The 24,686-nt window shown below is 50.7% G+C and overlaps 4 protein-coding genes across 4 annotated transcripts; 2 read left to right on the forward strand and 2 right to left on the reverse strand.

The window, feature by feature from the left end:
- Nucleotides 1–86: 86 nt before the first annotated feature.
- Nucleotides 87–4,500, reverse strand: tbcb (tubulin folding cofactor B). The gene is made up of 8 exons (XM_030380858.1): nt 4,484–4,500; nt 3,685–3,803; nt 3,363–3,498; nt 2,945–3,088; nt 2,412–2,508; nt 1,550–1,741; nt 1,021–1,093; nt 87–921 (listed from the first exon to the last, which is right to left on the reverse strand). Exons 3-8 carry the CDS (start codon nt 3,480–3,482, stop codon nt 807–809), a joined length of 741 nt encoding a protein of 246 aa, XP_030236718.1. The 5' UTR covers nt 3,483–3,498; nt 3,685–3,803; nt 4,484–4,500; the 3' UTR covers nt 87–806.
- Nucleotides 4,501–4,646: 146 nt separating this feature from the next.
- six5 (SIX homeobox 5) lies at nt 4,647–11,153 on the forward strand. The gene is made up of 3 exons (XM_030380847.1): nt 4,647–5,416; nt 6,518–7,926; nt 8,451–11,153. Exons 1-3 carry the CDS (start codon nt 4,707–4,709, stop codon nt 9,116–9,118), a joined length of 2,787 nt encoding a protein of 928 aa, XP_030236707.1. The 5' UTR covers nt 4,647–4,706; the 3' UTR covers nt 9,119–11,153.
- A 1,188-nt stretch (nt 11,154–12,341) lies between these two features.
- six9 (SIX homeobox 9) lies at nt 12,342–14,557 on the forward strand. Its single transcript, XM_030380859.1, has 3 exons — nt 12,342–13,117; nt 13,624–13,787; nt 14,474–14,557. Exons 1-3 carry the CDS (start codon nt 12,638–12,640, stop codon nt 14,526–14,528), a joined length of 699 nt encoding a protein of 232 aa, XP_030236719.1. The 5' UTR covers nt 12,342–12,637; the 3' UTR covers nt 14,529–14,557.
- A 271-nt stretch (nt 14,558–14,828) lies between these two features.
- Nucleotides 14,829–23,958, reverse strand: qpctla (glutaminyl-peptide cyclotransferase-like a). The gene is made up of 8 exons (XM_030380853.1): nt 23,616–23,958; nt 22,935–23,248; nt 22,604–22,750; nt 18,192–18,485; nt 17,360–17,521; nt 16,595–16,694; nt 16,075–16,191; nt 14,829–15,516 (listed from the first exon to the last, which is right to left on the reverse strand). Exons 2-8 carry the CDS (start codon nt 23,151–23,153, stop codon nt 15,371–15,373), a joined length of 1,185 nt encoding a protein of 394 aa, XP_030236713.1. The 5' UTR covers nt 23,154–23,248; nt 23,616–23,958; the 3' UTR covers nt 14,829–15,370.
- Between the last annotated feature and the right edge of the window lie 728 nt (nt 23,959–24,686).

Here is a 24,686-nt window from a genome sequence, read left to right on the forward strand (position 1 = left end):
GATGAAGGTTAAAAGGAAAAAAAAAAATAATAATAATATATATAAACATGCTTATATTTGGGAGCATAAAATAAACTAATACAGGCTTGAGGATTTCTCACAAGGACTTTTATTCAAATGGTGTTATTCACATCCATCACTCTCGGGCTCCGGCTGTGACAATGTAAACCTTTGTATTCAACAGTTGTTCGTGCCCTGGTTTGGTGGCTCCTCATCAAAACACATCTACAGTATGGTCAAGTCAGTCTTTATGATCTTTTCTTTTTTTTTTTATTATAAAAACCATGAACACGCTATATACAAAAATCATATGCAACCATCTTTAGAGTCTGCCAATTATTTATAACAGGAACTAAAGATGATTGAAAAAGTTATCAATCAAATGAAACATGAAATGTGTATCGCAATTCAAACATTCTTAGACTCGTCACTCCTGGAGTGGAGAAAGTGCATTGAACTAAAGACAGCCCTTACAGCGCCCCCTGCTAGTGTCACTCATGCAGCTAATAAACGCCTGCCAACTGTCAAAATGTGACCTTAACAAACAGTCTTCGTCACCTAGAGTGGACTGCAACCTCGTTACTACGATAAAGATGAAGGCTTCGTTACCGGGAGACGCCGGTGTACCAGGGCTCCGGGCACTAGCACGCTAACGTTTTGATTCGTGGGGGTGAGTAGGAGATAACGACGCATGGTACGGGCTGATATTAGTGGGCCCCTCTGGGGCTGAACAGGCAACAGTAGAACATCAACATGGGGCTTTAAGGCAGAACAACCCAGGGGGGGGGGGGGGGGGACACGGCGGCTTAGATCTCATCCAGCCCGAAGTCCTCCTCGGGGAAGTCCCCCACCGTGATGTTGGTGGGCTTCACGAACGCACCGTACTTGTTCTCGCACTCAAAGTAGCGCTTCCCTCCGACACTGCAGAGGGAGACAGAGAGCGGTGGTTAGACCGCGACACCACGGACATCAACACGGTTCATCGTCAACGGGCAGAGCGCCCCCCTACGGCGTCCGTACCTTCCGTCGTGTTTTCCGAGGGGTTCGTCGTACTTCACCCCCACCCAGTAGCCGGGCTTGAAGTCTGCGGTACCTGCAGACACCGGGGGAACAGCGTTCAGAGGAAGGCAAGACATGGAACTTAATGGACGCACTTCCTGGATGTTGTACATCCTGGCACTTAATGTACACGCTTATTGTATGGTGTACGTCCTGCCTTAACCTGTATGGTTAAGCTCCTTTCACTTAACAATAGCACCTAGCATCGTGTAGCGTCTTATCCTAGCCGTCTCTGTTGTATACGGGGAATGGGTTAACCTAGTGATAGTTAGTGCTTGCCACTTGGTTCTATGAACATCCTTACTGTACCCACAGAGACAAATTGTCGGTTCTCTTTCTTCTGACAAATGTACTTATTGTAAGACGCTTTGGATAAAAGCGTCTGCTAACGGCCCTGAATGTAAATGTAAATGCAGAAGGTCTTCCACCCCACATCCCCCAACCCTCCGTAACCTCTGAGCCCAGAGCTGTGTGACGACCGACCACTTACCGACATACATGACGGCCCCTATCTTGGTGGGCTGCCCGGGGACCTGCACCTGGCAACGGCTCCCCACGGGGATCGCGCTCGCCGCCGCCTCCTCCTTGGCGTCGCGGGCGACCTGCTCGCTCTCCTTGGCGGCCATCTCCTCCTCGTTGAAGCGACCCACCCTCTGCTTCTTCATGAAGGACCTCACCGAGTCTGAGGGACGGAGCGTTGGTTGGAACACATATACGTATTCTCCTGACATTATGTAGTATATACGTATTCACATGTACGTATTCTCCTGACATTATGTAGTACATACGTATTCACATGTACGTATTCCCCTGACATTATTTAGTACATGTACGTATTCTCCTGACATTATGTAGTACATACGTATTCACATGTACGTATTCTCCTGAAATTATATAGTACATACGTATTCACATGTAAGTATTCCCCTGACATTATATAGTCCATACGTATTCACATGTACGTATTCCCCTGACATTATTTAGTACATGTACGTATTCACCTGACATTATTTAGTACATGTATGTATACTCCTGACATTATTTGGTACATGTACGTATTCTCTTGACATTATGTAGCACATCGTGCCTAGAGCGTGACTTAAAAACACATTTTGGGATTTGTTGGAATTCCTCTTCTTTCAAAATAATTGTATTTATTTATTTCTTTAACCAGATTAAATTGAGCAGCCTCAATTATCCCAAATTACTGTGTAAATACCGGTTGACGTGTATATTTTAAATATCTAACTAGAGTTTGTATGCGTTATAATAAAAAAACACATGTATGGTGGCGTCATGAGGGTAAATTACTACACGTTGGTACATACATTCAAAATACACACATAATGTACCTGATTTCTTTGCATAAGCATCGTCTGAGATGGTGAACTTCTCCACCTTGGACAGGTCACTGAACTCCCCTTCCTTCGCCCCACTGCGATCCACCACCTTGGAGATCACAGCGATACACGTTTACACCGGCAGCTCGATGGGAAATACACCGTAACCTTGGTGAGGTCAAAACCAGTCCACGTATTAAAGCCAGGATACTATAGATCAAAGATATTTTGATTTTCTCATCCCAGCTGCTTTATGGTTCCTGGCTTAAGCCAGTATAATGCCAGGTATGATGACGTGGTTGAACTTCCATTGAGGTGGGGACAAATCCTGTGGGCAGCCTTTATTGATCCCAGACGGGAAATTTGGGCGTGTATAAAAAAAGTGAATCAGGCTTTAAGTATGGTTGGATCTTGACCTGACCGGGGAGTTCTTTACATCCAGTGGAGGCAAAGCAGTTTCCCTATTCAGACCAGATATTGGGCAGCATCGCCTCCACCCCAACCTAACCTCAGCACGGGTCCCTGCATCACAGACGTCTACGTACGTGTATGCGGCAGTCGTCGTCCACGGGGTAGGAGCCCAGCAGCGCGTCGTTGTCGTCCATCTTCACCAGGAACTGGTCGCTGGTGCTGTACAGCTCCAGGTCCATGCAGGACACGGGCGTACCCACCACCATCTCCAGCTTACCCTGAACCGACGGGCAGAGCGGTGAAGGGGATTAGACCAGCTCACAGTGCGACAGGAGCCATGTGACTACATATCTTTCACTTTGTTGTTACTTATGGTTTTGGCTGTCTCGTTATCATGCCGTCTATTTATTGTTGAATGTTTGTTGTTCATTGTAGGGCACACACCTTAGTTACCAAAACTTATTCCTTGTATGTGAAAAACTACTTGGCAATAGACTCCTTTCTGATTCTGATACATCCCCACCCAGACCCCCTGATGAACCTGTACCGCACCTTGAAGTCGGCGATGCAGAGGCCTCTGCTGTACTTCTTGTTCACTTCGAAGGAGCTCAGGGTGCTGGTCAACCGCACCGCCACAATGGGGTTGGTGATGACTGTCAGTCCCCCGTCCATCACTGCGCAGGAACGACTGAATGGGGACACACACACACACACAGGGGGTTAGCAACAACAGCTAGTTAGCATGATGTTACCAGAGTAACGTAGATACACTGGGTTAGCGAAACTAGCTAGTTAGCATGCTGTAACCAGAGTAACGTTATATACAGGAGGTTAGCAACACCAGCTAGTTAGCATGCCTACAATAGTTACTTACAGATATCTCCTTGGGTGTTGGTATAGAAACGAGGAGGAATACAACAAGCAACCGGACGTATTACTCAAGCGCTGTGATGTCGCAAAAGGTCTGGAAGGTTCCTCCCTCTCATCACGTGACTAGGCGAGAATGGGAACAAGTCACACAAACGACCAATGAAAACGCGTCATTACAAAGACACCACCCGGCCACACCCACTTTGAGCTTGACAGACAGGACCGTTAACAAATAGGGATGCGGGCCAACAGCACGCATCGGCTAGCAACGATATGAGGAACGACCGCTTGATGTCGCTGCAGGCTGAGTTGCCAATGTTATTTTTTTAGGAGTAAATATATTCTTAAAGAGATATATATATGTATAATGTTAAAAATAAATTATATTTAATAAAAATATATATTGATGTAGCTTGCACCTATTTAACATCCAACCTATATGCTACGCAGATTACATACGAGTCCATTATTGAACCAACATCAACAATTGCCCATAAAAATAAGTCTAATAATTGCATGTGAGTAAATATGAATGGGGGGTTCTTAAGAGTGTTAGTGCACTCTCTACATGCTCTGAAATTATAGTCCATCAAAATAGGAATGTTTTATACAATCGGTCTTTGGCGGTTTCTCAGGCAATTTCCAATAAATGACCAAAAGATATACGTTTGGCCTCCTTTCTCCTTTCTTTTTTCTGAGCTTGTAAAGGTTGGAAAGCACTTTTACTCAAGTACTACACCAAATTACTTACCTTTTGCTTCTTATTTACTGACTTACCTTTTACTTCTTATTTACTTATGTACATTTTACTTCACTGTATGTATCCATTCCCAAACGATATCGATATCTATCTGGATAGATAGTCTATTAGGGTGGGTGTATCTAAATAAATGATCGCTTCCAGCTCCAGATCAACACGGTGACGGGCTGTGGGCGGGGCCAACCCTCCCAACATCCATCATCTACTGCGACGTGAGGATGAAGAGAGGGAGGAGGAGGAGGAACTAGAAAAAGTTACAGCGAAAAATGGCTTCCTTGTCTTCGGAGTCTGCAAAACAATCCGAGGATAGCCCAGAGGAGCCCGCTGGAGTGGAGACCAACTCGGAGCAAAAAGAGGACAGCGATCCGGACGAAGTTTCCGAACGATTACTCCAAACTTTCCAGAAGTCGGCGCTGAGCTTCTCCCCGGACCAGGTGGCGTGTCTGTGCGAAGCGCTGCTGCAGGCAGGCAACGCGGAGCGCCTGCACAGGTTCCTCTGCACCATACCCCCGTCCGCCGAGCTGCTACGTGGCAACGAGACCCTGTTGAAGGCCCGGGCGCTGGTCGCCTTCCACCGGGAGGACTTCAAGGAGCTGTACGCGATCCTCGACAGCTACGACTTCCACCCGGGGAACCATGGGTTCCTGCAGGACCTCTACCTCCGGGCGCGCTACAAGGAGGCGGAGAGGTCGCGGGGTCGCAGCCTCGGAGCTGTGGACAAGTACCGACTGAGGAAGAAGTTCCCCCTCCCCAAGACCATCTGGGACGGGGAGGAGACCGTCTACTGCTTCAAGGAGAAGTCCCGCAATGCGCTGAAGGAGTGCTACAAGAGCAACAGGTACCCGACCCCGGACGAAAAGAAGAACCTGGCCAAAGTCACCGGGCTGTCGCTCACACAAGTCAGCAACTGGTTCAAGAACCGGCGGCAGCGGGACCGGACCCCCTCCGGGACCCCTTCCGGGACCCACAGCAAGAGGTAAGCCCGTCTAAGAGGTTGAGTTACACCGCGATTCACGAACGCAACCATGGTTTACTAAATGTCCGCATTCTGCCCCAAACAACATTGCATTGTATATTAACGCCTCCAGGACCGTAGTTGTAGTGTTGCTAATGTTTGGGAGCGATACCGAGTCCTACTAGAGACTAGAAGACTCCGTTTCTTGACCGAGAAGAAATCGGCAATAAAACAAGTCAAACCCTGATGTCCACACGGCGGACCCTGCTCTGACAGGCCACCGGCCCCCAGACAGACAGCAGACTGATGCGGGCCCCCAGAGCATGTTGCTTTGTTATGAAATGTGAGATCCAGGCACCCCGCGGAGTCTCAAGTTTCCTGAAACCCAGCACCGGTCCACTGAGCGGGCTCCCTCCCCGGGGACAGGGCAGACATACATGAGGCTATCTCCAGTATCTAGTTCTTTGTAGAAGATAATTGCACAAAAAATAACATTTACTGCCGTGCATAATAATGCGCTGAGAGATACAACAGACCTGATTTAGCCTCTAAACCGCAGCGCTACTATCAGCTTCTGTGGGCTGCTTTGGTCATGCAGGGAAATCTTTGCACACATTGACTGTAAGCCGTCAACACATGAGCACTGCGTGGTTAGTTATGTCGACTATGGGGTAAAACGGGGTTGTTTTTTGCATAAATTAATGCTTGGTTTCATAGGGTTATAAAGTATTTATAAAATCAAATGGGATATTATTGCTTTTTAATGAGGCTGTAAGATAGCCATCTAAGAAGTATCTGCCAAATTATCTATACAATGTGAGACAAATAAAATACATGTAAATAATGTACATATACACACTGTGATATAAATGTGACTAGTGACATGCCATACTGAGGAGGGTACTGTCATGTTTTTAGATTGACCTTCAAACACACACTTCACACACACCTTCCCGCACAAACACACACTACACACACCTTTCGCACAAACACACACTACACACACCTTTCGGCACAAACACAAACACACACTTTCACCTCACTCACACACACTACACACACCTTCCCGTGACAAACACACACTCCCCCCTCCCCCACCCACCCTGTCCTCTCGTGTTCCAGCGACTCCGACGGGAACCAGAGCTCCGAGGACGAGGTCCACATGGAGGACGAGCCGCCCCGGGACCCGCTGGGGGCCAGCCCCCCCATCCTCTCCTTCTCGGCGGTCCCGGGCCCCGGGGGGGGCCAGCTCATCCTCAACGGGACCAACGGCTTCCTCAGCGCCGCCCAGCCGCTGCTGCTCAACGGGGCGGGGCTCATCCTGAACGGGCTGACCCTGGGGGAGTGCGGCACGGTGACCCTGAGCCCGGTGGGGGGGCACCCCCCCCTCCTCCTCAACGGGGCCCAGGTCGTCGCCAAGCCCGGCCCCGCCCTGCAGGGCGCCTCTCTGACGGGGCCCGACGGGGCGGGGGCCAGACTCAACGGGCTGACCCAGCTGGTGCTGAGCGCCGAGGCCGGCCCCCCCGGGGGCCCCGCCGCTCAGCACGGGCCGGAGGCCCAGGGCCCCGGGGGGGGGCCCCTGGACTTCATCACCGCCCCCCCGGGGATGGGGATGGCGTCAGAGGGCGCCGGGCGGACCCTCTCCTCCTCCTCCTCCTCCTCGTCCTCCTCGTCCTCCTCTCCGTCCCCGTCGGCCGTGGCCCCCCCCCCGGGGGCCCTCCCCTCGCTGGTCTTTGCACAGAGCGGCCCCCCCCTCCCGTCCTCCATGGCCCCCCCGGGCGTGGTGCTCTCCGGCGCGGTGCTGTCCATCCCCGGCCAGCAGGGGGAGTACGTGGTGCTGAGCAGCTCGGGCCCCCAGCTGGCCCCGGCCGGCTCCGTCTGCCAGGTGGCCCCCTCCTCCTCCGGGGGGCCCCCCCAGGTCTACTCCCTCCCCCAGGTGGTCCCGTCCATCCAGGGCGTCCCCGTGTCCCAGTTCGTCCAGCGCGCGGCCGGGCTGACGGGGGGCCCCCAGGGCTCCCAGTGCCCCCAGCTGGGCTCCCAGTGCCCCCAGCTGGTCCCCGTCTCCTCCTTCTCCTCCCCCCTCCCCCACTTCCACGCCCCCCCCCCGGGGCAGCCCCCCCCCCTCCAGAGCGTGGCCCTGGGCGACGGGGCCACCACCATCGTCTCCGTCACCCAGCTCCCCAGCGGGGCCTTCCCCCAGGGCCTGTCCCTCTCGCTGGGGGGGGCCCCCCAGAACCAGGGGGGGCCCCTCGTGTCCTCCTCCCAGGCGCCCCAGACCAAAGACCCCGTCCCGGCCCCCAGCTCCTCCTCCTCCTCGTCCTTCTTCACCCCGGCCCCCGCCACGCCCTCGCTCTCCCTCTCGGCCGGGGGGGGGCTCCCCCTGCAGATCCTCACCTCCACCCCGGGGGGGGCCGGAGGGGCCGTGCAGGCCCCCTTCAGGCTGAACCCAGTGGGGCCCCTCCAGAGTCTGGGGGCCCCTGGCGTGCAGCTGCTCAACTCGGGGGTGATCCAGCTGCCGTCGTCACCCGGAGGTAAGGGCCCTCAGGGCGGGGGGGGGGGGGGTTCACGGTACACAAACACGTAACTCTGTTCAGCGCAGCCCTTTTAGCGGTTGTGGTTTTCTTGTCCCTCTTTCTGAATACAGAAACATTAGACAACAGACATTAGTGTCTTTTTGAACCAGCTGCGTGTTCCAGTATCCATACTATCCGTACTAACTAGCCTACGTTTGAGAGGGCGGAGCCAAAGTCGGCGCATTTTCCACACAGCCTGCATTAATAGTCATTTTGTAGTTTTTATAGCTTTTTATAGCTGCTAGGCGTAAAGAGTTCACCGTTCAAAGCGGGATGTTTATTGTTAATTAGCGCACTTAGCGAGTACGGAGAGTGTACTATGTTAAGTGTACTCATGGAAGTATGGATATCGGAACACGGTACATGTGTCCTGTTATTGAGTCAAAAGGGAAGTTGTGTAAAGGTTGTGGGAGGAAGCGACGTTGATGTTTCCTCTGCAGTGTATGTGAAGGATGACTGACCCAGTTCCCCCCCGCCCCCAGGTAACCTCCTGCTGGGAGGGGGGCCCTACCTCAGCGTCCAGCAGGGGAAGCTCATCCTCACCATCCCCGCCGGCATCCAGCTCACCAGCCTGCCCCTGAAGGGCCCCCCCGAGGGCCCCCCCCTCCCGGCCAGCCTGCTCCTCGGCCCCCCGCCGACCCCCGCGGGCGTGTCCCCCCCCGGCGCCCTCGTCTCCTCCCCCCTCAGCTTCATCAACTCCTCCCCGCTGTACGGCGGTCCGGACGGCTACGCCGCGTCCCCCCAGCCGGGCCTGGAGCCCCCCGCCCTCGCCGCCCCCCCGTCCCACCTCCTCACCCCCGAGAGCCTGCTCTCCCTCAGCCCCATGTGCAGCGGGGCCCCCCCCGGCCCCCAGCTCTCCCAGCTCTCCCAGCTCTCCCAGTCGGCGTGGAGCCCGGTGTCGCCGCCCGGCCCGGCGGGCCTGGCGCTGTTTGACGTCCGGGGGGGGAAGGGGGAGCTGGGGGAGGACCCCGCCCTGCTGGGCCTGCCCGGGGGGGAGTCCCTGCTGCTGGGGGGCACGTCCCCGGACCGGGACGGGGGGAGGGGGTCCCCGCTCGGCCCCTCGGAGGACATGGACGAGGACGCTAAGGTCCTGACCCAGCTGCAGTCCGTCCCCGTGGGGGACGAGGACGAGGACGGGCTGGGGCTGTAGGCCCCGCCCCCTCCGTTCGTGAGAAACCGAAGGCGCCGCGCGGCGACCGCTATGACCGCGCTCGGAGATTACGTTGCGTTAATAATCACGACGGACGCAGACGTCCCTCCCTCGCGGAGACGATGAACCAAGGCTGCGTGGGTTCGATGCCAGCCGCGAGGTCGTCTCAGACCTGACACTCACCAGTGGACTAGATATCGATCTACAGGGTTCAAAGTGATGTTGACTTTTTGACTGAGCAGCGTCTTGCCTGACCCAGAATGTTGTCCTGCAGAGACTGTCCGTCTGCCCTATGGGCGTGCCTCTGTCCGCTCCCTTTTGGCCCGACGCCCTCCCCTTCTCACACTATAAACCCTGACGTGCCTTTTATCCGTTGCCTAAAAGCGACATACTCCTGGTGGTGCAGTGGTCGCCAGTCACAGGATCAGAGAGCTTCGGCCTCAGCAAAGGGAAGCTCGAACCCGAACCGCAGCGCCTCCAATCAGAGTCTCTGGTCGCCACACAGAGTAACCAATCAGCTGCCTTCTGGATCTCTGGTGACCTGTGTTTGGTCACCTTTCAGATGATTTAAAGTGCAGTTATTATGAACAGTGTATCTACTTTATTATTCCCGAGTGTTGGGCTTTTGGCAGACCAACTGAAGATGTGGTGATGAACGCTACACCATAGAACAACTACATGCACATGATCCTTTACGCTTCGAGGACCAGAAGGTAACGTGTCCTCAGCCAGACGTCCGCATGTTGGCTTTGAATGGTCGTCCTTTCACAGAGCGACTGTGAGATCATCAAGCTACCTTGTAGACTCATCCCTGGGCGCCATGGTTACCAAACCTTTCAGACTCAGTCAGGACACATCCGGCTATGGATTGGACTCCTGCAGCATTTCTCTGAGGAACCAGAGGAATGGTCTGACATAGAACGTTTTAGTATCCTCGGGTCAGAGTCCTCAGGCGAGGTCTTTCGGTTTTGTTTTGACATCTCCGTTTTTGTTTTCATATTTTTTCCCTTGTTCGCAGAAATGCAGAAATGAACCAAAGCAGTCGGATTGCAGAAGCGAGACTAGGATTCCAGTAGGAATAGTGCAGTAAAGAAACGATGAGATTGTTTGTTTTCGTAAAAATACTATTCAAGAGATTCAAGGGCTGCAGCAATATTGAGTCCAGCACCGACCAAGAACAAGCCTGTAATGTCCGAGCCCTTCTCACATGACTGTAGAACTAGGATGTAGAATTAGCTGAGCTGCAACGCAAGGCATCTGAAGTACACACTACGTGATGTGGGACTGTGTTCCAAGCGAGTACACCTGGGAGATTAGAGCGTTTCTACAGACCTTGAAGACGTGGCCATTACACTAAACACGACTGACTCGACAGATTTGGATTTTTTGTTTGTTTGTTTGTTGTGATGTGATTTTCTTTAACTTAAAGTGCCTTATGTTTTAGATCCAAGTGTATCATTTTTACAAAGAGCGTATTTGCTGTATGATACAGCAAAACTAGCGGGGTGTCCTACCTACACTCCTAGACATTCTCCAGTTTTCATGTTTAAACTACATTGTTGTCTGATTTACCTCTAATAATGAAATGTAAAACACTCCTGGTGCGGTCAGTCCCTCCATCTCCTCCTCCTTTTATATTTTGCACATTTCATTTGCATGATGTTTACACTGCACTGCTGTGTTATGAAAAACAGATTCTGAAATGTCGGCTGTGGTCTCCGGCTCCTGGCTTGAAGGAAACTTCCAAGAGACGTTTGAGTGGAAAGTCCTAAGATCTGGAGCGGATCACCGGCTGGAATCGAGTTGACTTGTTACACTTCAGTTCCCTCCATTGAAAACATTAAACACACCAATTTGTGAGCTGTCCAGTGCCATAACACAGGGGGTAGGCTTGATTAAGGTACACATTGCTATGTTCAATGCAGCACATTTAGCTATAATAACAGCGATTGTGTTCTATTGTCTCTGTCTGATTATATATTTGTGTATACATAGTCTTTTTGAACCATGTACCCATTACTTTACATTTTTAAAACTGCATGTTATTTAGTCAAATGGAAGTTCTATAAATGTTTGTAATAGGAAGCGACATTAATATTGTCGCCCATATCTTTTTTTTTTTAAGTGTTAAATTACACCATTGTGAAAACGGTATCCATTTTCTTTTGGGCCAAATGTATGTGGACAGCTACAGAGTAGGGGTGGGAATCTCTTGGCACCTCGTGATTCGATTCCGATTATGAGGTCAACGATTCGATTCTGAAGCGATTATCGATGCATCTCGATGCAACAATATATAATACAGCTGGTTTTGCTACTCAGAGTTTACTAATCACTTCCTACTTTTGTGATGATCATTAAAGACATCAACAGATGAATTAACTTATCTTATTATTTTATAAGAGAGAAAGCTTTTGTCACAAATATGACTGAATGCAATAATCAATGCAGCTTGCATTATAACACAATATGGAAGCATGCAAAAAATAGGTTTCAGTTTTATTTTATTTCCAATCTTTCTTTTCTATGTCATTAAAGAAAAAGCTGCTCTTGAATTAGAAGAATTTAATTAGATTACAAAAATTATCCCTCTCTGGGGAACAGAGTGCAGCAGGATAAATAAAAATGAATTCCGATTAATTTATCTGCATCGAGACAGAATCGTTCTAGCGAGAATCGCGATGCATTGAAGAATCGATTATTTTTCCCACCCCTACTACAGAGTGTAAAATGTATTTTCTTTGAGACAAAAATAATGTGTAAACCTGAACACAATTTGAATCTTACCCGACAGAGATTAGGAGGCAAGGGAAGAAGCGGTGGAATGAGTAAATCGTTAGTCAATGTTGGGCGTTGGCTGAGTTTATAAAGCCCACATTAATGTTTTCAATATGCTGTTACAATACGTCTGTACAATCATAGCCCACATGTTTGTTGTGTTTAGTCTACGATGTAATGCATGTACTCCACCCACTTCGATCGTACGCCTCTGGAATTACCAAAGAAAACGCGCATTTAAAAGACTTTTGGATGGCTTTGAAAGGGATTGATGTTTTCTACTTGTTGTCTGTCGTTTTTATCGTTTTGTACTCAGAAACATTCTATTTTTTATATGACTTTGTCATGCTATTGTAATAAACTACATTGACAAAAGGAGGGTCAAGTGTTTGAAGGGATTTGTTCGATAAACACTTTAGCATCGGAGCACTGGGAGACAGAGTGAACCTCACCTGAGTGGACCTCACCTGAGTGGACCTCACCTGCTGGGGTAGGGCGCCTATTTGTCTAGTGAAATCTACCCAAATGGGCTGCGTGTTGTTGTCGTTGCACGGCCATTTACCTCTCCATCTCTGGATGAATGGAAACACAACGGGTGTGAGTGCGTGTGTGTGCGTGTGTGCGTGTGTGTGTGCGTGTGTAGGAGAGGCACGATGTTTTCGCAGCCCTCACTCTCAGGTTACAAGTTAAACACCGTGAGCTCTGACAAAGGGAAAGGGGCAGGATGAGAACAAAGCGCCGATGTACAGAGCGAGCCGCTCCAGTCCGACCCAGGCGCCCAGTCCTCCCAGTCCTCCCAGTCCTCCCAGTCCTCCCGTCGCCCCCACCATGGACGTGGTGTTCTCGTCCGAGCAGGTGGCCTGCATGTGCGAGGTGCTGCTGCAGGCCGGGAGCATGGAGCGCCTCACCTCCTTCCTGCACAGCCTGGCGCCGTCGTCGTCGTCGGCGGCGGCGGCGGCGCTGGAGAGCGTGCTGAAGGCGCGCGCCGTGGTGGCCTTCCACCAGGGCCGCTACGCCGACCTCTACGGCCTGCTGGAGGCCCGCCCCTTCTCGCCGCGCTGCCACGCCCCGCTGCAGCAGCTGTGGCTGCGGGCGCACTACGCCGAGGCCGAGAGGCAGCGCGGGCGCCCGCTCGGCGCCGTCGGGAAGTACCGCATCAGGAGGAAGTTCCCCCTGCCCGCCACCATCTGGGACGGGGAGCAGACCAGCTACTGCTTCAAGGTACGGGGGGGGGGCTAGGGGGAGTACCTTGGAGGCTAGGGGGAGGCTAAGGGGGGGGCACGGGCTGAGAGGGGGCCCGAGGCCCCGTAAAGAGAGGCTGGGTCACATGTTTACTTACGTCTGTGGTTCCTTTGTGTTAATGTTGTAACAGGGAGGCCTAAAAAATTTTTTTGTTTGGTTCCGGTTACGACCGACCCTGTCAATGAATGTGCGACCCAAATTATTTAATGAGCTTTATAAAAAAAAAAGGATTTTTTTTTTTTTAATGCAAACTATAATTACGTTTTGGTACAGCACCTCTTCATTCTGTACAAGGATGAGCGAATTTTCTCGTTTTTAAATGAAAACAACCTACCTATCATTCGCTGCCGAAAATAAAAAAATAAAATAAATTCCCTACCTACCCATGACCTCAACTGACAACCAACAGGAAACCAAACTTTTTTCACTCCCCGGCGGTGGTTATCTGACACTGTGCTGGGTTCCCCTCGGTGCCTTGCTCGTAGGAGAAGTCGCGCCACGTGCTGCGGGAGTGGTACCACTACAAGGCGTACCCCTCGACCCGCGAGAAGCGGGAGCTGGCCACGGCCACGGGGCTGACCGTCACGCAGGTCAGCAACTGGTTCAAGAACCGCCGGCAGAGAGACCGCAGTGCCAGCGGGCCAGACAGGTCGGTACCACTAACTTAACCTCAACTAACCTAACCTACCCAGACAGGTCGGTACCACTAACCTAACCTCAACTAACCTAACCTACCCAGGCAGGTCGGTACCACTAACTTAACCTCAACTAACCTAACCTACCCAGACAGGTCGGTAACCACTAACTTAACCTCAACTAACCTAACCTACCCAGACAGGTCGGTACCACTAACTTAACCTCAACTAACCTAACCTACCCAGACAGGTCGGTACCACTAACCTAACCTCAACTAACCTACCCTACTCTAACCTTACCTACTCTAACTTAACCTCAACTAACCTACCCTACTCTAACCTAACCTCAACTAACCTACCCTACTCTAACCTCAACTAACCTACCCTACCTTAACCTCAACTAACCTAACCTACTCTAACCTAACCGCAACTAACCTAACCTACCCTACTCTACCCTAACCAACCTAACCTACTCTAACCTAACCTAGCCTACCCAGACAGGTCGGTACCACTAACTTAACCTCAACTAACCTAACCTCAACTAACCTAACCTCAACTAACCTAACCTCAACTAACCTAACCTCAACTACCCTACTCTAACCTAACCTCAACTAACCTAACCTCAACTAACCTGATCTAACTTGGTCGTATCTACTAACCTCACATAACCTAACCTGAATTTCTCCTTTCATTCCTGCAGTTTTTACACACTTTGCCCGAACGGAGGCTTGGAGGGAAGTCTATCGGACGTCTGACCCCTCCTGCTCCCCCCTCCTGCTCCCCCCTCCCCCTCCTCCTCCCTCTCCTCCCCCCCCTCTCCCCCCCCTCCTCCCTCTCCTCCCCCTCCTCCTCTCCTCCCCCCCCTCCTCCTCCTCTCCTCCCCCCCCTCCCCCTCCTCCCTCTCCTCCGCCCCCTCCTCCCCCCCCCCCTCCTCCAACCTGAACGTCCATCTTGAACCAGGACTATTCTAATTATTAATATTGTTAGACTTTGTATTTGATGTACGATGCAACACTCCCCTAAGAAATGTCTTTGTGTTAATAAAAAGAAACCAATCTTTTCAGTTCCAAGTTTATTGAGTGTTGTTTTTCAAACCCTAGATGTTGGGGAAATGTGAAATGGAGAATGTCCGTGGGTAGAGAGGTATATTCATGCGATACTGAAGACGGACAGACAGATAACCGAATCCTGAATAGAGATTCATTCAAATTCACATGACGGTTTCCTCTGCGATTTGTAAAGACGTACCATGAACAAGGCAGGTTTCACCAGACATTGAAGTGGAAAAGTCTAACTATTTAATTTGCTAAACTCAATGCATTGGCGACTCAAGAAAAGAGTCCAGAAACTCACCCTAGCGAAGTCTTTGGTAAAGTGAGCACTGTTTCATCCCCCATGTGACCGGTTCTCCTCCTCCACGGTGAGCCTCCTCAGGCCGGGACGGAGCGAGGAGCCGGAGCTCAGGCTTTAGTTCTGTCGATGCGTTGTCCGACCTTGCTTCGTCCCCAGCGGGTCACCCTCCTCCTCCTCGGGGGCCTTCCTCGGTGTGGCTACGCTCCGTCCCGGTCGGGCCCCAGAGGGTGTGGGGCGGAGGCCCTCACAGACCCAGGTACTCGGCCACGAACACGGCCAGGATGCGGGTCAGGTTCTCCACCGTGGGCCGGTGCAGGTTGTCCTCCGTGTCGTCCAGCGTGTGCCAGAAGGCCGGGAAGGGGGTCGCGATCACGTGCAGGATGGGGACCCCTGGGGGGGGGGGGGGGGGGGGGGGGTGAGAGCAGAGGGTGGGTTCGACTTCCAAACAAAGGAGGGGGTGGTCCGGGTGAGAGCAGGGTGGGCTGGACAGGGGAGTAGGGAGGCCATCGATAGAGATGTTCCCGTACCGATACTACCTCAAATAAAGTACGGGTATCGCGAGTACGCAGGTCTATGCGCTGATCCGATACCATCACGTGACCCGATACCGTCCCGTGACCCGATACCATCGCTGTTATCGTAAGAGAGCCCTTCAATAAGAACAAGTGCTATTAGTAGTCACAGCGCTAGAGGCTGTATCGGTATATACTCGCTATCGGCCGATACTCAAGTTCAGGAATCGGGAAGGAAAAAACTGGTATGGGAACATCTCTGGCCAACAGGGTGTGTGTGTGTGCAGGTTGGCTCCATCCCCTTGCCTGCCACCCCAGGTGTGTGTGTGTGCAGGTTGGCTCCATCCCCTTGCCTGCCACCCCAGGTGTGTGTGTGTGCAGGTTGGCTCCATCCCCTTCCCTGCCGCCCCAGGTGTGTGTGTCCTAAAGGTCTCACCTTTGTGGAGGAAGGGGATGTGGTCGTCCTGCACGGGGCCCAGGTACACATCCTTCTTGAAGTACATCTGCTCAGCGGGGTGGGAGGTCAGCAGACCCTGCCGGTGGAGACGCTTCTCTGGAGATCAGACGAAGCACCGAGGAGAGCGCAGTCAGCACGGACCGAGAGATCACAAGAGGTACGAGATCACAAGAGGTACGAGATCACGAGAGATACAAGATCACGAGATCAGAAGAGATACGAGATCAGAAGAGATACGAGATCAGAAGAGATACGAGATCAGAAGAGATACGAGATCAGAAGAGGTACCAAATCAGGAGAGACGAGATCAGAAGAGATACAAGATCAGGAGAGATACGAGATCAGAAGAGATACGAGACCAGAGGAGAGTCGGGATCATGAGAGACACAAGATTATGAGAGGTACGAGATCATGAGAGGTACGAGATCAGGAGAGTTGAGATCATGAGAGTCGAGATCATGAGAGGTCTGATGTGAAGGATCACGGAGGTATGGCTGACCTGCGGCGATGAGGCGGTCGAACCAGCGGGCCGTGTTGTCGAAGTGGTTGGCGATCAGAGGGTCCGGCGCACCCAGGAGGTCCAGCAGCACGAAGAGGTCCTGAGGGGGGGGACGACGACACAGCTCCGTTAACCTCGTGGGTTCCAGCCCGGACTCGCTTTAGGACTCTGGCGGGCGTTGGGATCGGATCTCATCGAGGAGTAGAGAACTACAGCCACAGTATTCAAACCATCTCCACACCATTGGAAGGTAGTTACATTTATTTTTTGTGCTTTGATAACCGGCGAGAACGCCTGGCATGAATGTAGAGCATGAATGCAGATTTCTGCGAAAAGAGAATTACAGAATTTAACCAGGAATTATTCTAAACATGAACAAGACCAAGCGACTCTAAGGTCTCGATGTAAAGTCTGATCGCAAGAGTCGCATTTAAAAACACGTGCGACCTTGCCCAGTCTACGGTCATGGCGGGAGGGTCTGTCGACGCTGAAGGGTTCACTACTAAGGAACATGGCCATCGGAGAAAATAAGTTTGTCGGCAGTAAGTGAAGCGACTCTACATCGCTGTCATCGTATGAGAACCCTTCAATAAGAACAAGGGCTGTTGGTCACAACGCTGGAGGCTGTGTCGGTATATACTCGGTATCGGCCGATGCTCAAGTTCAGGAATCGGGAAGGGGCCCTCTCTACCGGGGGTCCCTCTCTACCGGGGGTCCCTCTCTACCGGGGGTCCCTGGGTGGGGGTCCCGGGGAGGGGGTCTCACCACGGCCTGCAGCAAGGTGGTGTGGGTGGAGCCGGGGGGGTGGGGCGTGCGGGCCATCCACTCGGACAAGTGGCGCGAGCCGTAGAGCGAGTCCGCCGCGGTCCACTCCTCGAATGACTCCTCGCCGTCGAAGAACACCAGCTGCAGGGTGACGGCAGGCCGCTGAGGGGGGAGAGGGGGAGGCAGGGGGGGGGAGACAGAGAGGGGGGAGACAGACAGACAGACAGACAGACAGACAGACAGACAGACAGAATGCACAATAGAGAGGCTTTGTTTGTAGACGTCTGAACGCTTTCAGTCTCTTAAAACCCTCAGGACTAAAATAGTGAAATTAGGTCAACTGCGTTTACAAATTATTCAATCTTAATATAAATTCAATCGCCGAACAACCCTGTTTTTTTCGTTGCGTGTCCGTCTGATTTACATATGCAAATGTGCGGCCTGAGGGGGAAGGTGCCGCGGTCTCCGTCTGATTTACACAAAGGGAAATGTGACGACCGTCAGGACAGGAGGGCCCGCCCACAGCCCGGGGCAGAGGAGGACCTCCACCCAAAGACCTCCCCCTACAGACCTCCACCCAAAGACCTCCAACTACAGACCTCCACCCAAAGACCTCCCCCTACAGACCTCCACCCTACAGACCTCCACCCTACAGACCTCCACCCTACAGACCTCCACCCAAAGACCTCCACCCAAAGACCTCCAACTACAGACCTCCACCCTACAGACCTCCACCCTACAGACCTCCCCCTACAGACCTCCCACTACAGACCTCCCCCTACAGACCCCCACCCTACAGACCTCCACCTACAGACCCCCACCCCCCAGCTACCTGCTGCTTCAGGGCCCCCAGCAGGCCGTCCAGGGCGGAGGCCAGCTCCAGCATCATGGCGCAGGGCACGGCCGAGTCGGTGGCCCCCAGGAACACCTTCTCGGGGGCCCGGGCGTCCGGGGGCAGGGCCTTGGAGTCGTAGTGGCAGCAGAGCAGCAGGCGGCGGGGGGTGGAGGGGTCCAGCGTGGCCACCAGGTTGGTGAAGGTGACGGGCCCCCGGGGCGTGGGGGCCTGGAAGGGGTCCAGGTCTACCGTCCAGCCGGCCGACAGAGAGCTCAGCGTGGACGTGATGTGCTGAGGAGAGGAGGGCGAGGTGAGGGGAGGGCCCTGGAGGGGGGCCACCCCCCTAGTGGACCCCCTCCCGGTGGGAGGCCCTACACAGGGAGGGGGACCACTAGGGGGGTGGCCCCCCTCCAGGTGGGAGGGGGGCCGCCCCCCAGTGGCCCCCCTCCCGGTGGGAGGCCCTACACCGGCACCCTAGTGACCCCTGCAGGCCGCTACTGGAACTGCTGAGGAGCAGTAGTAGTAATAGTGATATAAGTACTAAAGCAGTAGTATAGTAGTGGTAGTAATATAAGTACTAAAGCAGTAGTATAGTAGTGGTAGTAATATAAGTACTAAAGCAGTAGTATAGTAGTGGTAGTAATATAAGTACTAAAGCAGTAGTATAGTAGTAGTAGTAATAGTAATACTAGAACTGCAAGCAGTTATGCAGGGGTCCAAGAAGTGTGCATTTCGCCGGCATAACGCGACAAGAAATGTGCATTTCGCCGGCACAACGCGAAGCAAGTAATCAAAACGCTACCGTGAACAACATGTGGATAGAAAGGTTTTTACTGTGGGAGCTTCGGTGTGGGAGTTATAGCCTAAAACGCGTTTTCAGAACATTCCATTGGCCAAATAGGAGATAGACAATGTCGTCGTTTTTTGGCGCCGCCCTGTGGCGAAATTTTCCAAAGACAATTTTCCTTTGCCAAATAACTCCCGCCCATATTAATAATTCTTGGCCATATTTTCTATATAGACTCGGGTTTGCCCCTTGATGGTTTCCCTTGAGTTTGAAGAACATTCCTTCGGCCAATTAGAAGATATACAATTTCCTCGTTTATTGCGCCCCCTAATGGCGAAATTTCCCGAAATTTTTATCGAACGTCATTAAGGTTAGCACCAACATGTGTGTAGAATTTGGACTCGATCCGATGTCTAATTTTGGATTTTTTTGGATTTTGGATTTTTCACGTCTAATTTAGCTAATAAACAAATATTAAAAACGCTACCGTTTCGTCGTCGAAGGTCCGATCAAAAAAGTGTCTATCATTTCTATGCGTGTGCGTCTGAAGATGCCGTGTGCAAAGTTTGGTGTCGATTGGTCAAGAAATGTGGGAGGAGTAGCGAAAATACAGTTTTGCGGTTTTCGCGATTTTGCGAAAAAAAATTATAGACGCAAATGGGCGTGGCCTATGCCAAAAGTTGCAGCAGACTCCAGTGAATATGTGTGTACAAGTTTTTGGACTGTGGGAGGTTCGGTGTGGGAGTTATAGCCCCAAACGCGTTTTCCCTTGGTATAGCGCCACCTAGTGGCCGGCGTGTCTGTATTTTTGTGGTCTGCGTAATGTTCACGGACCTGGATCTAGTCATGCAATTGGCGTGTCGGCACCATTTACGGTTTGGGCTGTGGGCCCACTTCTAGAGGGAAATAATAATAATAATAAAAATCCTTACAAAAACAATAGGGATCCAACCTGTTGGCTTGGACCCCTAACTAGAACTGCAAGCAGTTATGCAGGGGTCCAAGAAGTGTGCATTTCGCCGGCACAACGCGACAAGAAATGTGCGTTTCACCGGCAGAACGCGAAGCAAGTATTCAAAACGCTACCATGAACAACATGTGGATATAAAGGTTTTGACTGTGGGAGGTTCGGTGTGGGAGTTATAGCCCAAAACGCGTTTTCAGAACATTCCATTGGCGATTAGGAGATGTATTATTTCGTCGTTTTTTTGCGCCCTCTTGTGGCGAAATTTTGCAAAGACAATTTTCCTTTTCCAAATAACTCCCGCCCACATTAATAATTCTTGACCATAATTTTTATATAGACTCGGGTTTGCCCCGTGATGGTTCCCTCATAGTTTGAAGAACATTCCTTTGGCCAATTAGAAGATATACAATTTCCTCGTTTATGGCGCCCCCTAATGGCGAAATTTTCCGATTTTTTTATCGTACGACATTAAGGTTAGCACCAACATGTGTGTAAAATTTGGACTCGTTCCGATGTCTAATTTTGGATTTCTTTGGATTTTTGATTTTCCACGTCTAATTTAGCTCATAAACCAATATTCAAAACGCTACCGTTTCGTCGTCGAGGGTCGGATCAAAAAAGTGTCTATCATTTCTTTGCGTGTGCGTCTTAAGATGCCGTGTGCAAAGTTTGGTGTTGATTGGTCAAGAAATATGGGAGGAGTAGCGAAAAAACAGTTTTGCGGTTTTCGCGATTTTGCGAAAAAAAATTATCGACGCAAATGGGCGTGGCCTATGCCAAAAGATGCAGCAGACTCCAGTGAATATGTGCGTACAAGTTTTTGACTGTGGGAGGTTCGGTGTGGGAGTTATAGCCCCAAACGCGTTTTCCCTTGGTATAGCGCCACCTAGTGGCCGGCGTGTCTGGATTTTGTCGTCTCCCGTCACCTCACGGACCTGGATCTAGTCATGCAATTGGCGTGTCGGCACCATTTACGGTCTGGGCTGTGGTACCACTTCTAGCCGGGAATAATAATAATAATAATAAGAAAAATCCTTACAAAAACAATAGGGATCCAACCTGTTGGCTTGGACCCCTAATAAGTACTAAAGCAGTAGTATAGTAGTAGTAGTAATAGTGATATAAGTACTAAAGCAGTAGTATACTAGTAGTAATAGTGATATAAGTACTAAAGCAGTAGTATAGTAGTAGTAATAGTAATATAAGTACTAAAGCAGTAGTATAGTAGTGGTAATAATAGTGATATAAGTACTAAAGCAGTAGTATAGTAGTAGGAATAGTGATATAAGTACTAAAGCAGTAGTATAGTAGTAGGAATAGTAATATAAGTACTAAAGCAGTAGTATAGTAGTAGTAGTAATAGTAATATAAGTACTAAAGCAGTAGTATAGTAGTAGTAGTAATAGTGATACAAGTACTAAAGCAGTAGTATAGTAGTAGTAGTAGTAATATAAGTACTAAAGCAGTAGTATAGTAGTAGTAGTAATAGTGATATAAGTACTAAAGCAGTAGTATAGTAGTAGTAGTAGTAATATAAGTACTAAAGCAGTAGTATAGTAGTAGTAGTAGTAATATAAGTACTAAAGCAGTAGTATAGTAGTAGTAGTAATAGTGATATAAGTACTAAAGCAGTAGTATAGTAGTAGTAGTAATATAAGTACTAAAGCAGTAGTATAGTAGTAGTAGTAATAGTAATACAAGTACTAAATCAGTAGTATAGTAGTAGTAGTAATAGTAATATAAGTACTAAAGCAGTAGTATAGTAGTAGTATTAATAGTAATATAAGTACTAAAGCAGTGGAATAGTAGTATAGCAGTAGCACCAGCTGTAGCAGCAGCAGTAGTATTGTAGTACTAGTAGTATATGTAGCAGAAGCAGCAGTAGTATATAAGCTGTGGTAAAGTACTATACTAAGCTAGCAGTAGTATAGTAGCAGTAGTAGCAGTAGTAGTATATACATAGTAGTAGTATTAGTAGTCGCATTGTAGCGGTAGTACTTGAAGTAGTAAGGTAGCAGTAGTAGTACTAGTAGCAGTAGTAGTTATAGTAGCAGTCGTAGTAATATTAGTACTAGTAGCAGTAGTATAGTAGCAGTAGTATAGTAGCAGTAGTATAGTAGCAGTAGCAGCAGTAGTATAGTAGCAGTAGTATAGTAGCAGTAGTATAGTAGCAGTAGCAGCAGTAGTATAGTAGCAGTAGTATAGTAGCAGTAGTATAGTAGCAGTAGCAGCAGTAGTATAGTAGCAGTAGCAGCAGTAGTATAGTAGCAGTAGTAGTATAGTAGCAGTAGCAGCAGTAGTATAGTAGCAGTAGCAGCAGTAGTATAGTAGCAGTAGCAGCAGTAGTATAGTAGCAGTAGTATAGTAGCAGTAGCAGCAGTAGTATAGTAGCAGTAGCAGCAGTAGTATAGTAGCAGTAGCAGCAGTAGTATAGTAGCAGTAGCAGCAGTAGTACAGTAGCAGTAGTATAGTAGCAGTAGCGGCAGTAGTATAGTAGCAGTAGCAGCAGTAGTATAGTAGCAGTAGCGGCAGTAGTATAGTAGCAGTAGCAGCAGTAGTATAGTAGCAGTAGTATAGTAGCAGTAGCAGTAGCAGGTGGAGGAGGAGTGACTCTGTGTCGACACTAGCAGTACTCGACGGTGTGACCGTGTTTACCTTCCTGACAGCCAGGCTGCCCTGGGTCCCAGGCAGCCGCTCGATGAGGATGGGTCTCAGGTGCATCTCCCACAGTCGGGTCCCGTCCACCTGGGCTGCCAGGCGCCGCAGCTGGGATGGGGAGGTCTTCACGGGCTTGTGGGACAGCTGGGGGGAGGAGGAGGAGGAGGAGGAAGGGGACAGAGGACAGGCAGACCATAATGAGATGCTGTCATAAAGTCCATCACGAATTCTGGATCATATTGAACTGTATCATTACTCGATTACTCATTAGGATGCAAACTGAGCAGTGTTCCTGTGTGTGCGTGCGTGTTTCCGAGAGGTACTTCACCCGATCTTTTGCTAGGTCCACCGCAGGCAGGCGGTTGCTATGGTCACCGCTTGTCTCGTATGACAGACAGATCCCTAAAATCACGGCCAGCATCAGGACCGCGATCAGGCAGAAGATGAGCACGCGGGCCCGTGGCATGCGGATGCGGTCGCAGCCGGAGATCGGACCGCCGCCGTGGTTGACCTGGAGGGGCTTGTATCGCCGACTCGACCGGGACATGGTGGTACCGGCGGGGTTGAGGCCTACAGTGGAGCGTCTACGTGGTGGTCCGACTCCCACAACACATGGCACGTTTCCCAGCTACGTGTCGAAACCTATAGCGCAGAGAAGGAGAGCGTGGGGCGACCCCGGAACTCTGATCATTAACAGAACGTAACACACGGGACACGTCCTGTGACTGGCACCTATCGATCCCGAAGGGCCTGTGCAGAGAGTACAGTCTAGTGGACGTGTGGATCTATCAATGAGGATCTATCTATGAGGATCTATCCTGAAGCCTCAGCCCAACAGGACGGACCATTTCAACTCCTAAATGAGACCATGAACACAACTGTAGGCTCCTACTTGCAGAGCCGGGTTTAACGTTTCTCAGTGAAGTTGAACAGCATTATATCTCACACCATTTACTCGCATGTGCAACGATAAAGGGGATAATGTTCGTGGTCGGTAATAATATTCCACCTGTCATCACATCGACGTGGCGGATGCATCTACGTAGTCCTTTTTCCGCACACTGGAGGGTGGACAGTCATGATGAACGGCTGAACTCGGAGAGACGCAGGGCTGCAGGAGAGCAGCGTCTCACTTCCGGGTGTTGTAACGTCGCGTGGGCCGGAGCCTCTTAAAGGGACAGGGACTCTTTACGAGGCCACAACAGTCAACAACATTCTACTGTTGTGACTGGTAAACTACATTCATAAAAATAATCTCATCTCATGTTCATCCGGTTATCCGGGGTCGGGTCGCAGGGGGAGCAGCTCAAGCAGGGGGCCCCAGACTTCCCTTTCCCGGGCCACATTGACCAGCTCTGACGGGGGGATCCCGAGGCGTTCCCAGGCCAGTGTATCTCTCCACCTAGTCCTGGGTCTTCCCCGAGGTCTCCTCCCCACTGGACGTGCCTGAAACAAGCGCCCAGTGGGCATCCTTACCAGATGCCCGAACCACCTCAGCTGACTCCTTTCTAAGTAAAGTAGCAGCAGCTCTAATCCGAGTTCCTCACGGATGGCTGAGCTTCTCACCCTATCCCTGAGACGTCAGCCAGCAGCCGCCCTCCTGAGAAAACTCATCTCGGCCGCTTGTCGGCCCAACCCTCATGACCATAGGTCATATGGTCATAAAAATAATAAATAATAATAATCGAACCCTGGTAATGAATTATGATACTTTTTTCATCGGGTTGACCGTGTTTTCAAATGGCTTTTTGAATAACTGGTTTTGAATATTTTAGGGGGGATTTGGACAAAATCCATGGACCTTCCACTAACTGCCGTCGCATGATGACGCGCGCCCTTAAAGGGCCAGCGTACCACAGCCGCAGCCGCTGCTTGTTGTTATGCTGTTCACTCATTTTCTATTCGTTTATTCACACTTTATTCCAGTTCACTTTCTTCAGCCTTTAGTGACCTGCAGACACTATTCCATTGCATTTCCTTTCCATTATTCTATTGGTCTGACATTAGCTGAATACACATAGTCAGTTTATTACAACTCCATGTACACCCAGACAATATACTGCTCTCTATTTATATAGGC

Source organism: Gadus morhua, chromosome 16, assembly GCF_902167405.1.
Source record: "Gadus morhua chromosome 16, gadMor3.0, whole genome shotgun sequence".
Taxonomy (NCBI): Eukaryota; Metazoa; Chordata; class Actinopteri; order Gadiformes; family Gadidae; genus Gadus; species Gadus morhua.

Excerpts from the sequence above, each read along its gene's own strand:
- six9 (XM_030380859.1), top strand. The coding sequence starts at position 12,638 with ATGTACAGAGCGAGCCGCTCCAGTCCGACCCAGGCGCCCAGTCCTCCC. Across the intron at positions 13,118-13,623 it reads AGACCAGCTACTGCTTCAAG|GAGAAGTCGCGCCACGTGCT; the intron begins GTACGGGGGGGG and ends CCTTGCTCGTAG. Across the intron at positions 13,788-14,473 it reads AGTGCCAGCGGGCCAGACAG|TTTTTACACACTTTGCCCGA; the intron begins GTCGGTACCACT and ends TCATTCCTGCAG.
- six5 (XM_030380847.1), top strand. The coding sequence starts at position 4,707 with ATGGCTTCCTTGTCTTCGGAGTCTGCAAAACAATCCGAGGATAGCCCA. Across the intron at positions 5,417-6,517 it reads TCCGGGACCCACAGCAAGAG|CGACTCCGACGGGAACCAGA; the intron begins GTAAGCCCGTCT and ends CTCGTGTTCCAG. Across the intron at positions 7,927-8,450 it reads GCTGCCGTCGTCACCCGGAG|GTAACCTCCTGCTGGGAGGG; the intron begins GTAAGGGCCCTC and ends CCCCGCCCCCAG.
- qpctla (XM_030380853.1), bottom strand. The coding sequence starts at position 23,153 with ATGTCCCGGTCGAGTCGGCGATACAAGCCCCTCCAGGTCAACCACGGC. Across the intron at positions 18,486-22,603 it reads GCAGCCTGGCTGTCAGGAAG|CACATCACGTCCACGCTGAG; the intron begins GTAAACACGGTC and ends TCCTCTCCTCAG. Across the intron at positions 17,522-18,191 it reads TGGGGGCCCTGAAGCAGCAG|CGGCCTGCCGTCACCCTGCA; the intron begins GTAGCTGGGGGG and ends CTCCCCCCTCAG.
- tbcb (XM_030380858.1), bottom strand. The coding sequence starts at position 3,482 with ATGGACGGGGGACTGACAGTCATCACCAACCCCATTGTGGCGGTGCGG. Across the intron at positions 2,509-2,944 it reads ACGACGACTGCCGCATACAC|GTGGTGGATCGCAGTGGGGC; the intron begins GTACGTAGACGT and ends GTGATCTCCAAG. Across the intron at positions 1,742-2,411 it reads TGCTTATGCAAAGAAATCAG|ACTCGGTGAGGTCCTTCATG; the intron begins GTACATTATGTG and ends TCCGTCCCTCAG.